The sequence below is a fragment of the Callithrix jacchus genome, chromosome 2 (assembly GCF_049354715.1).
Source record: "Callithrix jacchus isolate 240 chromosome 2, calJac240_pri, whole genome shotgun sequence".
Classification (NCBI taxonomy): Eukaryota; Metazoa; Chordata; class Mammalia; order Primates; family Cebidae; genus Callithrix; species Callithrix jacchus.
Window position 1 is genome coordinate 102141821 of NC_133503.1, and position 20200 is coordinate 102162020.

The window sequence follows — 20200 nt, forward strand, 5'->3', positions numbered from 1 at the left end:
AAAAAGAATTGATCAACCCTATAGTTTTTCCACAATTTATCTTCCAAGTTAAAATTGCATTTTTATTAGATGTTTCCACCCTCCAATCTGATTCTTAGAATAAATTTTTAAGTTTTCAGTGACTAATGATTTTGAAAATTGTCATTATAAATAGGGCTGCATATTTATAATGACACTAATCAGAAATTTATAGTGCACTATTGTAAAATATGCTTTATTTTTTAAATGAGAATATCAATAATTAGTACCACTCTACTAATCAGAAATTTATAGTGCACTATTGTAAAATATGCTTTTATTTTTTAAATGAGAATATCAAGTTCTTATTAAAATAATTTGAATAAAATGTAATTTAAAAGAATATTCTACTTTAACCTTACAATTTTAAGTGATGTGATTTTGGTCTTTTAAAACAGTTTACTTGGTTTTAGTAAGTATCCTTGTTATATTCAAGAGATAAGGAAGATAGGACACATTGGGATTTGAATTCTATAGTATAAATGAAGATATTTGCAATCTTATTCATATTGCAACCAAAATGATTAATATACATTAATATAAATTCTGTTAGGCTTGTGTTATGTTGTTCTAACATTTGATTAAATTGCTTTTTTCTTTATATTTAATCATAATTTTTCTTAGCCTTAAAAAGATTAATTTGTGAGGGTTAACATCATTTGTGGTTGTAAGTCAAACATGCTAACAAAAGAAGTCTCTTAGAATAATTGTTAATGTCAGGTTTTCTTATGTTATCTTTGTTATGGTTGGCATAACAAGGCAAGAAGTATATTTATCAGTATAAAAAACTTAAACCTGTATTAGACACAAAAATACCTACTTCAGCTACTGATATGGGTTATCTCATAAATTTATTATGGTTAGCTGTGTAGCTTAAATTCAATTACTGATGATCTAGAAGATTATATATCTAGTCAAAAGAGTAACTTATGCCTTTTGGCCGGAACCGCCATCTTCCAGTAATTCGCCAAAATGACGAACACAAAGGGGAAGAGGAGAAGCACTCGATACATGTTCTCTAGACCTTTTAGAAAACATGGAGTTGTTCCTTTGGCCATGTATATGCGAATCTATAAGAAAGGTGATATTGTAGACATCAAGGGAATGGGTACTGTGCAAAAAGGGATGCCCCACAAATGTTATCATGGCAAAACTAGAAGAGTCTACAATGCTACCCAGCATGCTGTTGGCATTGTTGTAAACAAACAAGTTAAGGGCAAGATTCTTGCCAAGAGAATTAATGTGCGTATTGAGCACATCAAGCACTCTAAGAGCCGAGATAGCTTCCTAAAACGTGTGAAGGAAAATGATCAGAAAAAGAAGGAAGCCGAAGAGAAAGGTACCTGGGTCCAACTGAAGCGACAGCCTGCTCCACCCAGAGAAGCACACTTTGTGAGAACCAATGGGAAGGAGCCTGAGCTGCTGGAACCTATTCCCTATGAATTCATGGCATAATAGGTGTTAAAAAAATAAATAAAAGACCTCTGGACTGTAAAAAAAAAAAGTCACTTATTTTAGCCACATATATTATTACTATAATTTTCTAAGTTGTTAGGTTTTGTGTCTTTAAACTGATTTTATAATGGAATTTTTCAAACATTAGCAATCGTCTACAGAAGACTATGATGAAGCCCTGTATACATAGCCCAGCTTTAATGTCACCAATAGACAGCTAAACTTGTTTCATCTACACTCTCAGCTTCCCTGCTCTCTTCCCACACACTGGATTATTTTGATGCAAATCCAAGAGAGATTATGATTTGTTTAAAATTAGCAATTTGTATTTATAAACAGCTGACCATTTGCCTCTTGGATGATGTTATTGTTTTTTGACAAATAGAAAACATTAAGAGTTCACATTTGGAGTAGTTGCCAAAGTTTAATATGAGATCATTCAGATGTATATGAATCATAACAAAGGTGAGGAGAGGTATGTGGATATAGATGACCTGATAAAATGATCAAAGTTATTTTACACTATGTTTCGCAGCAGTGTAGAAAAATATGAAGTAAACAAGAGACTAATTTAAGAAGGTCCACTTAGGGCAATCTGAAAATACACATCATAGGCACAAGAGAGAATAGATATCAAACTCTGACAAGCTTTCAACAGAAAAGACAGAGTGTTCTCCAAGGTAATCCTGGAATAACTACACAGTCTGCAGCACCTCCACTGAACTTTTAGCTTTCTCTTGAGACACTTGGCCACATGCCATATCAGCCGATGCCAGCAGTACAAGGACTAATCATCCTTAGATGTGGCATGCTCTGAAGGTGCATATAATTCTTTCAAAAACCGAAATAGGATCACAAGACTGAGGCATCTATTTCCAATTAATTTGGTCACAGGAGTTTATCTGTCATCTTTGTTCTGTCACAGCAGTTTGTGGTAAACCTGCTTCACATGGATTATCAAATATTAAGAACAGTGGATTGCAGAATTTTCCCCCCAGTCAGTTCCTATTTTGTCACTTTTGGTTTAAAGTAGATGAAACTAGCCATGGGTTTAAAAATGAACTTGACATTTTCAAACTTCCATGAAAAGGAATTGGTCAAACTTCTGGCACGATGACATAGTAGGTTATTGTATACACCATACTAATTCATTTTGATTTTCTACAAAACGTAGGTATAAAGTTTTTGCTCTAGAAAAGTATATGCAACTTCAACAAAAATACTCTTGTGCTTTTTGCCCCAAATTGCACATAGAAGGATTCTATGCACAGTATCCTTATCATGTGCCAAAATGAATGATAGTTTACTGAATAGCATTTCTCAATATTTAAGTATATCTTATCTATCTTAAAAGCATAACAAATTATTTTTTTCTCTGTGGTCATATAATTCCAGTGCCAAACAAGTAGGAATTTAGATGGCATGGTAGCCATTTTTAATTTGTATTTGACTTTGGTTCAGTGGATTTTAGTATATTTTGGTTGCAAGAAACAAAGCCATGCTTGGGTTTAAGCAAGTACAGGGAGAGGACATTAGAAGGATGCAGTGTATGCTATAGCAAGTAGGTCCCAGGAACTCACAGGCATTCAGGAACTGAAGTTGTGTAGCTGGCTTACTATACCCTGGAACTAGATCCTGAGTAACCCTGCGGACCTCATCAGCATCAGCACGGGAGACTAGATCTTTGTTAATATTGTCATTCCAACAATATGTGCTCACTTGTTAATAGTAATATACTCTGTATGAATTTCATTAAAATGTTGTACAATTTGTTATAGATTGACATAATTTAATACCTTGAAACTTTAGGGAAATGGAAATGGGACTGTGATTCCTGGACGTGTTTTAAATATCTGAGCTTACCTTTATGATAGCTGTGGAAAGTTACTGATATTACCTCTATATAACTTGTCCAATTTGATGCAACCATCTCATAAGGGGAAAAGCTGAAAATAAAAATCTTAGCAATACTAACCCCCAAGGCCAAGCCTGCTCACTTGATAGTCTGCCTGTGATAGAAATTATAAGAATATAAAGAATATACAAATATAGGAAGACTTATAAAAATCACTTATGTTTAAGGAGCAGAGTTGGTAACCCCATTTCCTTTTTTTTTTTTTTTTTTCTGCATGTCGTTTTCTTCACTGCAAAACACGTAAAACCAATCCAGGATACCCTCTCCACCTTTGTTCTCACTGTGTCCTCTTCTTCCTATCTCCCTCGCTCTATCATTCCCTACAATGCCCAGTCTCTTCCATTTCTATTTCTGATGTGTTAATGAAAGTGGAGTATGATGCATCTACCCAAAATAATTTGGGGAATACAACAAAGATGCCAGTCCTCTCCGGACTTCGCCCTCCTCTCCTGGCTTGGGTGTTCTAACATTTTTTTTTTTTTTTTTTTTTTAGTTTTCATATTTTTTAAAGACAGGGTTTCACCATGTTGGTCAGGCTGGTCTTGAACTCCCAACCTCAGGTGATCCGCCGCCTTGTCCTCCAAAGTGCTTGGATTAACATTCTTATCATTAGAAACACTTCTTTGGGATTGACCCAAGAGGATATGGTTTTATTCTATGAATTTCTGGTAAATTTGTGTCAGTTTTGTGAAGAGAAGTTCCCCATCAACCATATCCCTCTCTCTCTTTGCCATCTCAGTATTTTTTTTTAATGAAGTTTGTTCCTTGTTATGCAAAACACAAAGAATACTGGGCTCAGTGGCTCATGCCTGTAATCTCAGCACTTTGGGAGGCTGAGGTGGGAGGATCACTTGAGTTCAGGAGTTTGAGACCAACCTGGGCAACATAGCAAGACCTCATCTCTACTAAAGAAAAAAAAAATAACTCAGCATGGTGACACACACCTGTAGTCCTGGCTACTCAGGATGCTGAGACAGGAAGATCACTGGAGCTTGGGAGATTGAGGCTTTAGTGAACTATGATCCTGCCACAGAGTGAGACACATACCTCAAACAAAACAAAACAAAACAAAAACTGACAGCATGCAGCTTGGAGGAAACAGCAGTACAACACCACATCTCAATAAGGACATAGCGTCAAAGAAAAGCCATCAAGTCCAGCCCAGATGAAGAGAATAAGACTTCTACGAATTAATAAGAAAGGGGAGAAGCAGAGGCTGACTGAAGGAGATAGAAAACCAGGGTGGGGTGGGGGGGAAGAATGACTTATAATGGATTGCTAAGAAAATTTTTAGCTATCTCCTTAGCTTTTATTTCTGAGAACAACCTTATAGGTGTATTCCCCATGGCCAAACGTAGCAGTGGGGCATGAGAGGAGCACTGTAGTCAGATCCAGGAAACATGAAAACCATTCCTTTTGTTTCCAATCTCAAGACTTGATTATAATGAAAATGCTGCCAGACCCTTAATTAGGAAAGTACAACAGGGCATTAATATAATTCATCACCTGTTAGAAAGAGCACTTGTGGGCTATTTACTAGAAATCTATTAAATATGACATGAAGACAGATTGCACTCCATTTCTTAACATGACATTATAATCAGGATGTATGCTCAGTAAAATGGTTTATAGAACTCTTGTCTGTGTGTCCTATCAATTAACCTAAAATGTGCATAAGTGAAGTGTAGCTAAGCAGCACCTTTAGCAAATGGATGCATTTTTTTTCTCTGGTTCTCAGTAGAGGAAAGTTTCATTTTGAAATATCATTGTTTTTATAGCAAGCCTATTGCTATGTGTTTTTTTTAAAGCATTGAGCAAAAGCATAATAAAGCAAAGAGTACTCACCTCATAGTTCTATTACCGAATATTGAAGGATTTGTTTTTAAACGAACCTAGTACATTTCCTTGACATCCTAATATAAAAGCCTTTTGTGTAGATAAGGTCAATATTGATGGCCCAGCACTGTAATCCTGTAAAGTATGCCTGATGTACCTTATAGTACAATTATCCTTTCAAGCTTTCAGTTTACAAGTGAAAGAAAATTTATTTATGTACTAAAGACAAGACTCTCTTTTACTTTAAGTGGAGAGTACTGTATGTTCAAATATCTTTTATCTTTGTGCTTAAGATTCTTTTTGCCGCTTTTTTAACCTTAAGATATCGTATGAAATTGCCCTCATTAAGTTATCATTATATTAATAGTTAGGTCTCTACTCTTTGAGACTCCATATTATATTAGAAATGTTGCACAGTGAAGTAGCAATCATGTATAATATTGTTCACAATCAGCCTTAGATTAGACCTCTTTGTACATTTTTCCGTAATAAAATTACATTCATAATTTCATCCATAGGGAGGCATTGTATTTTCAGCCATAATGAAGAGAAATGGTAGAAGAGGTAAATCAGCATGGTGGGGTAAAAAATTCAGGTAGATGTGGCTCTAGAATCAATGCTGTTTTTACTTACTGTGTTTGTTCATTGGTTTTTCTCCCCTCCGCATGCTGGCAAGAATATCAAGGAGATGTTTTTCTTGTATAATGTTCCCAGCCCTTGTGCCATAATTTGTTGGATTTTAAAACAGAAACTGCAAGAGCCAACTGAGATTTCTTTAAAGAGAAAATACTTTCTTCTGGGCAGAACAGTGGGACACTCAAAGCGGAATGCAGTGGGTGGGTGATGATGACCTCGTCAGTCCTTCTTCCTACACCATTGCCTGGCCTGACTGAGCAGCTTCCCACCTCTGCTCTTTCTGTTCTGCTCCAATAAGAGGTTACTCCTCTAGCAAAATCTCTGTGCTGTGGAAATGGAGAGGAGCACTGACCCACGGTTGTGGTCACTCCATGTAAACATCCTCCTAGGTATATCTGAGATCAGCACAGATGTGCAGAAACAGTAAAGGAAAAAATGTTAGGCCAATAAGAGATATCTGGCTTACGAGGCCTTTAGCTGTGAACAGGACCCAGGCCATAGGATTCATTTTCACTCCTGGCTCTCCATGTACTCTTAGCCTTATCTCCAGCTTCTGTCTAGCATGGACACCTGCTCAAGCCATGCTGAGCTCCTCCTCACTTTTCTTTCAGTGTCTACCCTCAGCCCAGTTTCTGCGACCTTGCCTGTGCCTCAGATGCCCTCCCACTTACCCTCACAATTGTGTCTCATCTCCTGTATGAATTGTAAGTTCCCTGATGACTGAGAAGCATTTATTCACTTTTGTATCCCTCCCAGAGTTTAATACAGGATATTGTACTAAGTAGACATAGTAAATAGCTGTTGTTTTTAAAAAATATTATTGGCCAGGTATGGTGGCTCATGCCTGTAATCTCAGCACTTTGGGAAGCCGAGGTGGTTGGATTACTTGAGCCCAGGAGTTCAAGACCAACCTGCACAACATGGTGAAACCCTGCCCTACCAAAAATACAATGATTAGTTGGGTGTGGTGCATGAGCCTGTAGACCCAGCTGGGTTGTGGAGGGAAGTTTGCTTGAGCCCAGGAGGTCCAGGCTACAATGAGCCATGATTTCACTACTGCGTTCCAGCCTGAGTGACAGCAAGATCCTGGCTCAAAAAAAAAATCCTATGTATGTGTATATATATAGAAAGTAAAATTTGTAGATGGTTTTAGATCTATATTATCTGTAGGGTTAAGTTAATTGAAGGGTAGTCATGACAACTCTTTAAACAGAAAGGTGATTATTTTATCCCTTCTCAGTCTTTTCTCTTATAGGCCAAGCTTCATCAAGTCCTTTTATCATTTTGTTCATAAGAATATTTTCACCATTCTAGGTGCCTTACCAGTTTACTTTAGCTGTAGTTCTCTCTGTATAGCTTATGCAAAATAAAACTGGAAGTCTCTCCCTTTAAAAATTTCTAATAATGCAATTTAAGATCTTTTTAGTTCATTCAACAGCCACATCCTATGTAGGTTCATACTGAGCATGTGGTCAAGTGACACCTCATGGTCTATTTCAAATAAATGACTATTTCTGCCATCAACAGAAAAAGGATTAAATTTAAAGATTTGTTAGAACATATCAGATGCATTTACATTTAAAACCAAAACCGTTCTTGTTAAGGATTATTTATTTATTTCTTAAATCTCTTTTCCTTTTCTTTATATACTTAGAATATAAGCAAACAGGATGTATTTCTTGAAATATAAAGGCATGAAAATAATCCTTCCAGTTTGTTTTGTTATATCACATGCATCTAAAATTGATGTTCTCTGAAGGATCACTCAAGATTCATGATGAATATTTGTTCAAATAAACAATAAAAGTCCTAGTTAGATGTCAGTCCCATAATAGAAATGGTCATGACCAATAATCAAGCCCCTATAATAGATTTGTACTCTTTTAGAGAAGACCATGTTTGCTGCCTCATTTCCAGAGGGGGCTTGTGAGAGAATCAGTGCCTGAAGTCACAGCTGTCACACTCTGGAGTCTCAGCAAGGGATGCTGGCTTAGAGAACCAGCTTTCCAAAGGGTCAAGGAAGCAGAAACTGATTTCTCACACACCATTATGCAATTTAACTAACAAAACAAATGCCAAATAATTGCTGGCACTAATGGGTAGGTAGATGTTTACTTTGTGTGGTTACCATGGATTCCTTTAACATTGATGGGCCTGCTGTGATTAAAATGCTGGAACTTTAAGGAAATAGTGATGATATGATTAGCTTGACTCAATAATTTGAACAGGATTTATTTATCCAAAAGATGATTGAAACTGTATTATACCCAACTTGCTTTGATTTAACATATTATTCTATTCTATGGGAATTGTTTTAGTATTACATAATTCCATTTAATCCAAGGAGACATGTATATATTTTATGTGTAAAGCTTATTGAGCTATTCAGTTTATTGACTTTTATATAAAGTTTATAGTGCTCTTAATATATGTCAGGAACTGGAATAACCATTTCACATGCATTATCTCATTTAGTCTTCACAAGGCCTAATTATCCCCATTTGACAGTTAGAAAACTGAGATAGAAGTTAACTTGACAGTGATTCCACATCTGGTAAGACCCAGAATTTAAACTCTGTTTGGCCCCAGAGCCTATGTTTCAACCCTTACATGTGGTTCTGTAATCCCCCAACAAGTTCTTCCTGCTCCCCTGCACAAACAAAACCAGTTCACTGAGACCGTGGTATTGCAGTAAAGAAAGAGTTTAATTAATGTGGAGCTAGCCACATGCAAGACAACAGTTATTACTTAAATATTCAGCCAGTCTCTCCGAAGGCTTTGGAGGTTAGGGTTTTTCCAAGAACAGTTTGGTGGGCAGTAGGGTAGGGAATGGGGAATGTTGATTGGTTAAGAATGAAATGATAGAGATGTGGAAAATGGTCCTCATGCACTAATTTAGCCTCTGGGTCAGGTCCATAGAAAGACTGAGTCACAAGTTGTAGGTCCAGGTGGAATCAGTCAGTGGCCAGAAATGTAAAAGTCTGAAAAAACATCTCAAAAGGTCAATTTAGGCTCTACAATATTATCTATGGGATATTATCTACAGGAGTAATGGGGAAGTTACAAATCTCCTGACCTCTGGAACAATGGCTGGATGTAATTTAACTGCAAATATGTCTTAGCAGAATTCAGCCCCTTTCATAATTCTAAACTTGTGGCCTTTCATTAGTTTAACAAAGCAGTTTCAGCCCCTGAACAAGGAGTGGGAGCAGTTTCAGGGAGGTTCTGTTATCATCCTTGCTTCAAAGTTAAACTATAAACTAAATATTCTCCCATTGTTAACTTGGCCCACACCCAGGAATGAGTGAAGGCAGCCAGCCTGTTTGGCTAAAAGTAAGATGGGGTGAGCCGTGTTAGATTTCTCTCACTGTCATAATTTTTGCAAAGGCAATTTCAGTTCTCTATCTAGCAGTATCAACATTTAACTGGACACTGAGAAATGCAAATTCCTGGGCCCCACTACAGCCTAATTGAATGAGAAACGCTGGGAATGGGACCCATAAACCTGTTTTAACAAGCCCTACAGGTTATTCTGATCATGCTACATAAAGTTTGAGATCATGGACTTCCACTGTTCCCTTCTCAGGCCTGGGTCTCCCCAGCTAGCTTTCCTAACCTACATCTGCCCAGACAGCTGCAGCTGATTTCTGGCTTTCACTTCCCATCCCCACAGTCCTTCCTTTCATCACAGTCTTGTCTTTAATGAACCCAGCCATACAAGAAATATTATTATGTTTATTTAAAGAACAAACTATTTGCCGGGTTTCTTGAACAAGCACTTTATCTAGTCATTATCTGATGAAAGTTATGAACTTCCTGCCCAGAGAAGTGCACATTATGTATGTCTATGTAGAATGTGTTCATCATGTTTGCCTGGAGCCGATCCATTGAAAGTCCATAGATTCCAAGTGAAGAATCTCAGGCAGTGACTATAAAGAATGCCAAGATTATATCCAAGACCCATACATGCCCCTCACAGCAACAATAATAGCAGCTCACCTCTGTTCATTAGCATTTTTCTAGAAAACAGTATTGCCTCTGACAGTTATCTATGTGTGAACTTAAGCAAGAACTTTAACCTTTTGGGAGCCCCAGTTTTTTTCTCTGTAAAGTAGGAGTAATAATACCAACCTTGCAAGATTATTGAAAGTTTAGCAATAATAAATGTAAAGTTCCTAGCATTATAGTAGTGTACTTATTAAATTGTGTGTATGTTCCTTATCATTTGGAAATTACAATTTCAAAGAAAATAAATAATAACCCATAAATAAAATAAATGATAACTCAGAGATAATAACAATTGCTTCTCATTTTAAAAGTCAATTTGGAATATATGCACTTTACTAAACCCTAAACAGTTCTTTGTTAACCCTCTCAGAAAGAATTATCTCCAATGAATGATTTAGCATAATACATGAATAAGTCTTAGCTCCTGCTTGCCTATACCCAACTAGATGTTTTTGTCCCATAATAGTGGCAAGGGATAAGCATATTTTTTGTTTTAATTTGATACTTAAATGGCAGACATTTCCAACCCTATTCTCCAGTCCCAAACCAACCCAATCATACATGAGCTTGGAAAGAGAGAAGGGAGTGAAAGAGAATGGGATTTAAAATGTATCTCATTGTCTTAGTATATTCTAATACTTATAATTTCCCTTCAACCCCTGTGAGACTAGAATCAGTTATCTTTTATCTCTAGCTTATATGACTTGAGACCTTAAATGCCATTTATTATTATACTGGAGTCTGTGATATATGTTACTGTCTTATCCTTTTTTTCTCCAATTGATTCAATAACATGAAATGTCCCAAAAAGCAGGAGAAATAAATCATGTCATTAAAGCATTTAAAAAAAATGAAATGTGTTTTTTTCTACTCATATCTCACATGGTTGGTTCTTATTGTTTTTTAGAACAGGCATCACCAAATAGTCAAACTGCAGGCCCAAACTAGACAATCATGGGAAATCATAGGCAGACAATTCCTGCCTTCAGGTTTCTGCTGCCAGTATCACCACCACTAAGTCTTTGCCTTTATGACTCCTGATCCCTGAGTAAGAAAGGGCAGGATTTTTTTTTCTCCTTTTTGGTCCATTATCTAAGTCTATATAAAATTAACAAATCGGCCAGGCAGAGTGGCTCATGCCTATAATCCCAACACTTTGGGAGGCCAAGGCTGGCAAATCATAAGGTCGGGAGTTCAAGACCAACCTGGCCAATATGGCGAAACCCCATCTCTACTAAAAATACAAAAATTAGCTGAACATGGTGGCGTGTGCCTGTAGTCCCAGCTACTCGGGAGACTGAGGCAGAAGAATCACTTGAACCTGGGAAGTGGAGGTTGCAGTGAGCCGAGATTGCACCACTGCACTCCAGCCTGGGTGACAGAGCAAGACTCCATCTCAACAACAACAACAAAATATTAACAAATCTACCCAATAACTCTTTGTTGACTGAATATTATATGTTAGCTTGAAATAATCATTCAAATAATTTCTTTCCTCCCTATTTCAGACATATTTATACCTACTTCAGTAATTGTTACTTTAAAGGAAATCCAGGGATGAGATGAAAAATTGCAGATAGAAAATCCTTGATTCTTCTGGTTTTGTAATACTTATAATGTTATTTATACTTCTTATAACCAGTAGAGATAAGGGAGACTTTTAGGCTCATGCCTGTAATTCCAGAGGCGGGCAGATCACAAGGTCAGGAGATCAAGACCATCCTGGCCAACATGGTGAAACGCAGTCTCTACTAAAATACAAAAAATTAGCCGGGTGTGGTGGCACGCACCTGTGAGTCCCAGCTACTTAGGAAGCAGAGGCAGGGGAATTGCTTGAACCTGGGAGGTGGAGGTTGCTGTGAACTGAGATTGTGCCACTGCACTCCAGCCTGGTGACAGAGTGAGACTCAGTCTCAAAAAAAAAAAGCCTCTAATTATCATAATAAAAGCAAAGTGTCAAATTTGCATGTAGATTGGTTTAGATTCCAAGCATCCTTTTTTTCCTTTGGATTTCCAGGATTCTTTGTGTCTTGCTGAAAAAAACAGTAAATTCATCCTTCCTATTTCAATTCATAAGTCAAATTCTACTAATCCTAATTGAATTACAATGAAAACCACATATTTTTATTATCTAAATACCAGGCAGCTGGGTGCAGCGGCTCACACCTATTATCCTAGCACTTTGAGAGGCCGAGGCAGAGTGAGCACGAGGTCAGGAGATTAAGACCATCCTGGCTAACATGGTGAAACCCTGTCTCAAGCAGGAGAATCGCTTGAATCTCCAGGGCGGAGGTTGCAGTGAGCCAGGATCACTCCACTGCACTCCAGCATGGGTGACAAAGCAAGAGTCCATCTCTAAATAAATAAATAAATCTCAGGCAATGATACATTTATTTCAGGTACTCTTTTAATATAATAGTTTGTGCGAAAACAAATTTTAAAACACATTTATTTTAAAAGATTTCACCTACATCTTTAATCTTGAAAACTGTATAGACTAAAAAACAAATATCAGGTAGTTTTTAATGGAAATACATTATAAGCTGATGGTATATGAGATGTGAAAATAACTATTTTGACATTTCTCTATGTAATCTGTTTACTTGCCTGTGGACTTAATCCTAGTAATTAAACATATATTAAGAACTATAATGAAAAATAAGATAATTGTAGAGAAGTCAATTTCCAGAAGTTTTTGGCAAGTTTTCTAAATTGGTAGATTTGTGTCACCCAGCCTATCTTATTCTGGATGTGCTAATGAGCAGTCAAAGCCAATACATGAAGAAAAGGAAGGAAGAGGAGAATTACCCAAGCATATTTATAGCCAATTCGTAGCTCAATGACTAGACTCTGAGTATCTAAGAATTGATTTTATAGAATAACATATTTTAAGAATGAGAACTTTCTCAAGTTATTTTACTCCCAGAACAAAGACTTTAATCTTACTATATTTTTAGGACTCTTGTCTAGGGCAGGCTTTTGATATAAATAAATGATGCATTAACATTATATGAAGACAAGCGTATGTGCCAGCAGAAAACTAAATGGGGAGAATTGTATGTTTATACAATACAACTCCAAGGTCAGTTCACTAACTCCTTGCTGAACATCACAGCTCAGATATTTTTTCTTCTTTTGATATATGTTCCTTTTTCTGTTAGTAGATATCCCTTTAGCAAACATTTCATAAATCTGAGTCTAGTGAGATAATTTTTTATTAACTCTCACTTTACCTATTTCTGTGCAGTTTTGTAAATATCTAATAAGCAGTTGCATAAAACAACCTAGTAATCTGAAAAAACTGAACCTAAAACTAAAAAAATTAGAAAATAATCAACTAACAAACCATATGGCAGTTGAATTTTCAGTTAATAAATATTGTTGATTAACAACACTGTTCCTTAAGGACATTGCTATTTAATTGTCTCTAGGTATGTTGTTTAGACCCTTTGGAGAGTGTAGCAATGGTGACAGAAATGTTGTCTGATGGAAACTGTTCTGGCATGACATTTTTGAGTGGAAATTAAATTTACTTACCTAGTTAAAAAACGCCAATGAAGAAACTTTATAACTATTAAGACATAATTGTTTTACTCTTTTTTGTTTAACTGTATAATAGGGTATCTAGTTTGAAGTCTAAAAGATAAAGGAATTTTTTTTAGAATACATTTAACTTTAGTTATTTTTGCTAGTGTTTGCCTCTCTATGCAGTTACTCACTACGTATGTTGTTGACCCTATCACAGTTACCTAGATTGATGAGGTCTCTGTCTTTAACTTCTTATATTTGCTTAAACATCCTTTTACATTTTACATTTTAATGTAATGTAATTTTACATTTTTAAAACAATTAGATTATTGCTGTTTTAAAAGTTCCACAGTGACAACAAATAGTGTAGTAAAGATCATCCTTTGCAAAACCTTTGTTATAATTTTACTTTCTGTTTTGCAAATAGCAAATCTGCCCAAAATGGTATACATTTTTTTTGTGATGAAATATTAACTTACACTGGCTAAAGGAAAACAATGGATGGAATTATTATCAATTTAATATCACATTAATTCAGCCCCACAAGTTGCTGCTCTTTATCAATAAATAAGATTTTGTCTAACTAGAGCCTATCACAATTAGTTAAGTGTACTTTTTTTTGGGGTATTACCCCCTAAAGTCTTTACCATAAGCCAACAGAGTCCTGTTGATTGAAGATATTCAGGATTCAGTCCTGGTGCCTGTGTTAGATTCTGTTCTGCATTTTTCATTATTTCCTGGATGACAGAATTCAAGGCATACTGATTAAGTTTGGAGATTACACTAAGCTAACAGGAGTTACAAACAGTAGGAACACTAGAACTAGAATTCAAAATGATCTTAATAAATTATATAAATCACATTTTAAAATTGTGGAACAAATTCAAGGTTATATCCTGAAAGAGACAGCAAACTATACTGTCAGCAGAGGGAAGAAGATTGTCTGAGTACAGGTGACAGCAGAGTGGGGCACACTCTAAAAAAGGGGTGTACAATCTTTTTGTGTCCCTGGACTACACTGGAAGAAGAATTGTCTTAGACCACACATAAACTGCATTAATCCTGATGATAACTGATGAGCTAAAAAAAAAAATTTACAAAAAAAAATCTCATCATGTTTAATTATGAGAGCTCTTATGAATATGTATTAGTCTGCATTCAAACCTGTCCTAGACTGCATGTGGGCCATGGGCCACAGGTTGGACAAGCTTGCTATAAAACAAGATGGAAAAGGCTAGCTTTGCTCTGCAAAAGGCACTTTTAGCTCCTCTGTGGCCAGAACTACAGAAAATTAAAATGAAGTATACCCTGAACAGGCTCCATTTCCTGAAGCTCTGGTTCAATGAGCTGGTGAGGGCAGACCCAGAGAGTGTTGCATGCATTGAGGACACCCACCTTTGAACATTGTCCATAGAGATAGTGTGGGTGCCAGGCCCTCTTTAAACACCACCCATTCAGGAAACACATGAGGACTAACAGAGATGGAGATGGGGTAAGAGGTTGTTGGCTATTAACAAAGCATGCTATAAAACTCATATGATATTGGGATTTAGGGAATTAGGAAGTAAATAATTCTTTGTTATGTTTGGCATTGTGTAAGCTTTTATTAAACTATTTTGACAACTTTGAGTTTTTACATTTTAGAGGTAAGTGTGAAAATTGGGAAAGGTCTATAAAAAAAAGTGACAAATGCTTATGGGATGTAAAATAGGTCATCTGGGAAAAGATTAAAGGAGTTTGGTTGCTTAGCCAGGAAAATAGAAAGCTAAGAGGTGACTTAATAACTGTCTTATAGTGTGCTTATTATAATAATGCTTATAAGAATAAGAATGCTGACCAGTTCTCCATCCCTATAGAAGAAAGAACAAAAGAAAATTGTTTAAAGTAGCAAAGGGGAGCTTGATCTTACATTGGAAGAAGCTTCTTGATTATAAAATATTATTAAGCCTGTCTAAGGCTAGCAAGGAACATGATATAATCTTTGAAGATGTTTAAAATGGAATGAACACTGATCTGGTTGGCTTTAGAGTTGACTGGATGGTAGAAATGAGCCAGACAACCTCTTGAGGAATCTAACAGTTCTATCTTTGTTATAAAATATGAGTCATCTTTCTTTCTTTTCTACCTATAAAGATAAATTTACACTATTTATATTAAGCCCTTATTTGACAATTTCAAGATATAATTTTATTTACTGTTTGCCTGTCTCTAAATAAGTACACTTTTTGTTTTCTCTTTTCTTTCATTTATTTAGCAAGTATCTATTGAGTGCCTGCTCTGTGCAAAGCACTGTGCACAGGGCTGTGAGTGATACAAAGAAGAACTGGACATTCCTTTATTCTTCCTTCACACACATTTTCTGGGCACCTCCAGTCTGCTAGCACTGTGCTACATGTTCAGAATTCAAATACATGTGCAGAGGGGGCTCTGAAGAGCTCACAATCTGGTGAATGAATATAATAAGTACACAGAATTACAGTGCAGTGTGATGAAGCCTTTCCCAAAACTATGAGCAGGAGCCTGGAAACACATAGGTTACAGTGGAGGCATCTAATACAGAACTGGGGTGAGGAGTTAAGGTTTGCTGGAGGAAATGACATGGGAGCTGAATTGGGGTGGGGTGGGAAGGAAGCCCAGAATGCTCTAAAATGCCAATAATCATGTGAACTTTCATTCCTACCCAGTAGGATATATACTAGAAGTAGAAATGAAAATGTTTGTTTCACTTTATCAACTAAAGTGTTAGTGATTCTGTCCTCTGACCTTTGTTCTGTAATAAAACAATGAAACCTGATTTACAATCATTTCTGTTATAAAGTGACAAAATCATCATGCTATGCACCAAATTTTAGCTTATGAGAAAACGGAATCAGGGGTAAACACTCAAGAACTTTATCAGGAACACTTAAAATTTTTAAAGGATCGGGACCTCATAAAAAAAATAGCATAGTTTTACATGTATTCAGTGGTTAAGAAATACATATTCATGCTACAGAGCTACATATATACTACAATAACTGTGGCAGTGCATGTTGAAAAAGACCTTAAGTTTACATGTGGAAGTTGACATTAGAAGGTGATGGTGACACGGTGGAAGTAGAATGATCTGAAATCCCATGTAAAGATGTAGCAGCAGATGTGGAGGGGTGTGGCTCATAACTGGCCCATACATATCATAGGAGGTGAAATGAGATAGCTGGTAGAAGTTTAAGATGTGTGCTTTGTGAATTTCATCTCCCTAGCCCAGTTCAGCCTAGTGCAGTTTTCCATGTTGAACTGGTGTTTTCCACAAGGAAATGGTAAGCAAATGTAATTTGCATTATTCTCACATTTTTCCCCAATATATCAATCCTTTTGGAATAAATTTGTGACTTCAAAACACAAATTTTATAGAAGATTGACTGTACATTGTTGCAAATTAAGTTTATAATTTTTTACCTCACTTCTGAAATTTCTAGCATACTGTATTTAGATTCTGTTAGGCATATCGTAATTTTACATAAATCCAGTTTTCTGCCTAACTAATGCTAACATAAGCAACTCCGTTTCTTCCAGAGCAACATTTCCTCTGGGCTCCTCTAACACGGGGAGCACCTGCAGGGAACCTGATAAAACAGGTGAAGGTCATGCAAGCGCATACAGTTTTCCATGCAGTCGGAGCCTCCGTACCTGCACAGTCCTTGGGGAGTTTCAGTAACAAGGGCAACAGGTCTTTTTCCACTCTGGCAAGATAAATGGCCAAAGTTTTAAAGGAGAAATCACAGGAGAGTGGGACTTTGGCCATGGATCAGCCTCTACTACCAGGCATGCAGAGAGAGCCACGCATGCAGGAGCAAAGAGTTGCCTTCTAGTAGAGTTGATAGGTCTAAAGAACTGGCCTTTTCTTTCTGCTTTTATTGTTGGCTTTGGTCACAGATTCTGGCCTGAGGGATAGAAGAAAAACCCACTAGAGGAAATTAAAGTTAAGGGCAGAAGGGTAGCAGCTGTGAGATTGGTTAGTGTTCATCACTGGGCACCTGTCCTTTTTCTGAAATATTTTTCCCACAGAAAATATGAAAGGGATGTTTCGCTGTCTATGCAATGTGGTGGTCATTTTTTTCATCTAATTCAAGTGTTTCTGCAAGTAATGCAGCTCTCAGTTTTATTATCTAAGGTAGGAGAGATGAGAGTTTTGAACTTGGTAACAAAGAGAACCATCACAGCTCCTCCTGTTCATGCAGAGCCCTAAAGTCTCCAGTGCAGAAAGGGAGCGGAAAGTTCCATCTGCTCAACTCGCAGATTAAACAGCCATTACATAAAAATGGGGAGCTGAAGGGTTAACACACACCAGACGATAAAATCCTTACATAGCCTGAAGCAAACATTCAGCTGACAAAAATGTTATTGTATGTTCTCTCTTGAAAGCCTTAAGATATGCTTGGGTTAATTAGATTTCCAAATATGCAAATATGCCCTAGTGAGGTTTTTCTGAAATGCACCATTTTAAAATTATGTAGCATGGCATTAGTGTTCAAAATACTGAATTGTAAGAGGATGCCTGAATAGCTTACTAACATATCATATAAATTCATAATTGATCAAACCCATTTATTCCCCACTGTCCACATTATACTGTTCAAATTGGGTTAGAAAATTTTATGGAAATTAGGTTCTCTAGCATGCTTTAGGGGAAGATTAAGGAGTAGTTTAAATTACAGCCATAGTTCTTCAAAAATGCCAATTCACTTGTCTAATATCAATGTTTCCAGGGTGCTCAGTTTGGGGAACATGAGGCTTCTACCGTACTTAGACTGTGGATCTCCTGATGGAAATTAGAACACAAACTTTGATCTTAAGGGGAAAGATATTTTAACAAGGGAGTCTGAATTGACTTAACTTTGTTCACCTGCTTGTGCTAGTAAATTATTTTAGGATTTCAATTTCTGAATAGGTTTTTTTTTTTTTTTGAAATATAGAGAAGCATGTCTTTATTTAGGTGTTCTATATAAATGGGTTTCTGGTTAAGTAAAATATTTAGGCTGTGTCCATTAAACAATAATGAGTCATCTTTTCTGGAAACTTTTCTAAAATGCATTACATTTTTCAATGATTTATTAAAGTGTATACTAAAGTGTACTAATTACAAACCAACAATTTCTGTGTGAGTCAAAGGTGCCATGTCTACATACCCCGCACGGTATGGAAAACTATTTATTCATGCTTTCAATGACCTAGACCACGATATTGACAGCCTTTTCTGCAAAAGGTCAGAGAGTAAATGTTTAAGTTTTCCAGGCCACTTAGTCTCTGTTGCTGCCACTCCACTGTGTCATTGCACTGGGAAGGCAGCCATAGACAATGTATAAGTGATGAACATGGGTGATTTCCAGTAAAACTTAGTCACCAAACAAGCAGTAGGTTGAATTTGGCCTGCAGCCTGTGGTTTGACAGCCTCTAACTTATGCTTGGGTAATTTTGGGGAGTTCTTTCTTGGGTTTTTTTTATGGTGACGGGGGTTCCTCATGGCCATTTTTGATGTTTTAGTGTTCTTGTATTCCTACTTTTAGCACTATATCACTCCTTTTTGTTTACTTACTTTGATGTACTTTAGACTACATGAAAAAAAACCTAGCTTATCAGAATTGTTTCTAAAATAAGAGGTACTAGACTCCAAGAGAGGTTCATATGGCTTTCCTATAAAGAAAGTACAGAGGGCATTTGATTTGGCATTTCTTCTCAATGCATATTCAAAGGCAATTTTTATTTATTTCTGGATTCTTCACCTAATTGTTGGCATGTAAAATAAGTTTTGTATTAAAAGAATTTTGTTATGATGCATTGGGTTTTGGTAATGATTCATCGCATTCACTTATAAGTAAAAACAAAATTTTCATCTACATTTTCATGGGCATAGTTTAGTGTTTCTCATCCTGTGTTTTCCATATTTATGAATGGTTTAGCAAGAGTAACAGATGTATCTACTCTAAAAGAAGAGACTAAATTGCCTTTTACAGATGAGAAGAAATTGCCCTGCCCTCACCATGATCAGTGTACTATAATATTTTATGATTACATCTAGCTTTACTTTATATATATAGGTAAACTTTGTTTTTTGAATTTTCGGGAACTCTTTAATCTGCACACACGGCTTACTTGTTGAGAGCACTGGATCTGTGTTCAAATCCGAATTCTATCACTTGTAGCTGTGTCATATTAGAAAAATTACATAACTTTTCTGAGATTCATCTCTTCCATATGTAAAATAGGGACTCCAAGGATACCCACCTGAGAGCATTGCTTTGTTTCCTTTATGCTGTTGCCCTTGTTACTCTTTTCCTCCTCCTTTCTGCCAGTGACACTTACATCAAGTCTAGGTGTAAAACTTAGCATATAATCAAAACACCACATTTATACATGTGATCAAAACACCAGATTTAAATATGTACGGTTTTGTCCATTATACCTCAGTAAAACTGGGAACAACTTTTTTAATCTCAAAAAATAAAACTATGCTATTTGTAATACCACCCTGTTAAAGCCAGTTTATCATTGAAGCAGATAATACCTAAGATTAGATAAAATTTTTTCTCATCTTAAATTAGGTGGCCACGTGATATGTGGAATACAGGAAGTTAGTATTTGTAACATAAAAAGCTACATCCAATTACAGAAAATTTTTTATTCTTTTTGCTATTACATCATTAAATATTTAAGGTATAATTTACATCTAATTTGATATGCATGCTAGGTAAAATATTGAAAATGTTGTTTGAAAAGGGTCCTAAAATATAGACTGCCTGCTCTAAGAAAAGGGCATATAAACTT

The 20200-nt window shown here is 36.3% G+C and overlaps 1 protein-coding gene and 1 pseudogene across 11 annotated transcripts in view; both read left to right on the top strand.

Moving 5' to 3' along the window:
* The window catches only part of FBXL17 (F-box and leucine rich repeat protein 17), a 572981-nt gene that overhangs the window by 435974 nt on the left and 116807 nt on the right, over positions 1-20200 (top strand). For 4 of the 10 annotated variants that reach the window (XM_035292206.3, XM_035292207.3, XM_035292209.3 and 1 more), the window contains one exon: positions 6472-6564. The exons of the other annotated variants lie outside the window; for them this stretch is intronic. In XM_035292206.3, the coding sequence (XP_035148097.1) occupies positions 6472-6564 (93 nt within the window). The remainder of the gene's footprint in view (positions 1-6471; positions 6565-20200) is intronic. 10 annotated transcript variants of the gene reach the window in all.
* Positions 950-6465, top strand: LOC108590603 (large ribosomal subunit protein eL21 pseudogene; annotated as a pseudogene). Its single transcript, XR_013532186.1, has one exon. The product of XR_013532186.1 is annotated as a large ribosomal subunit protein eL21 pseudogene (transcript).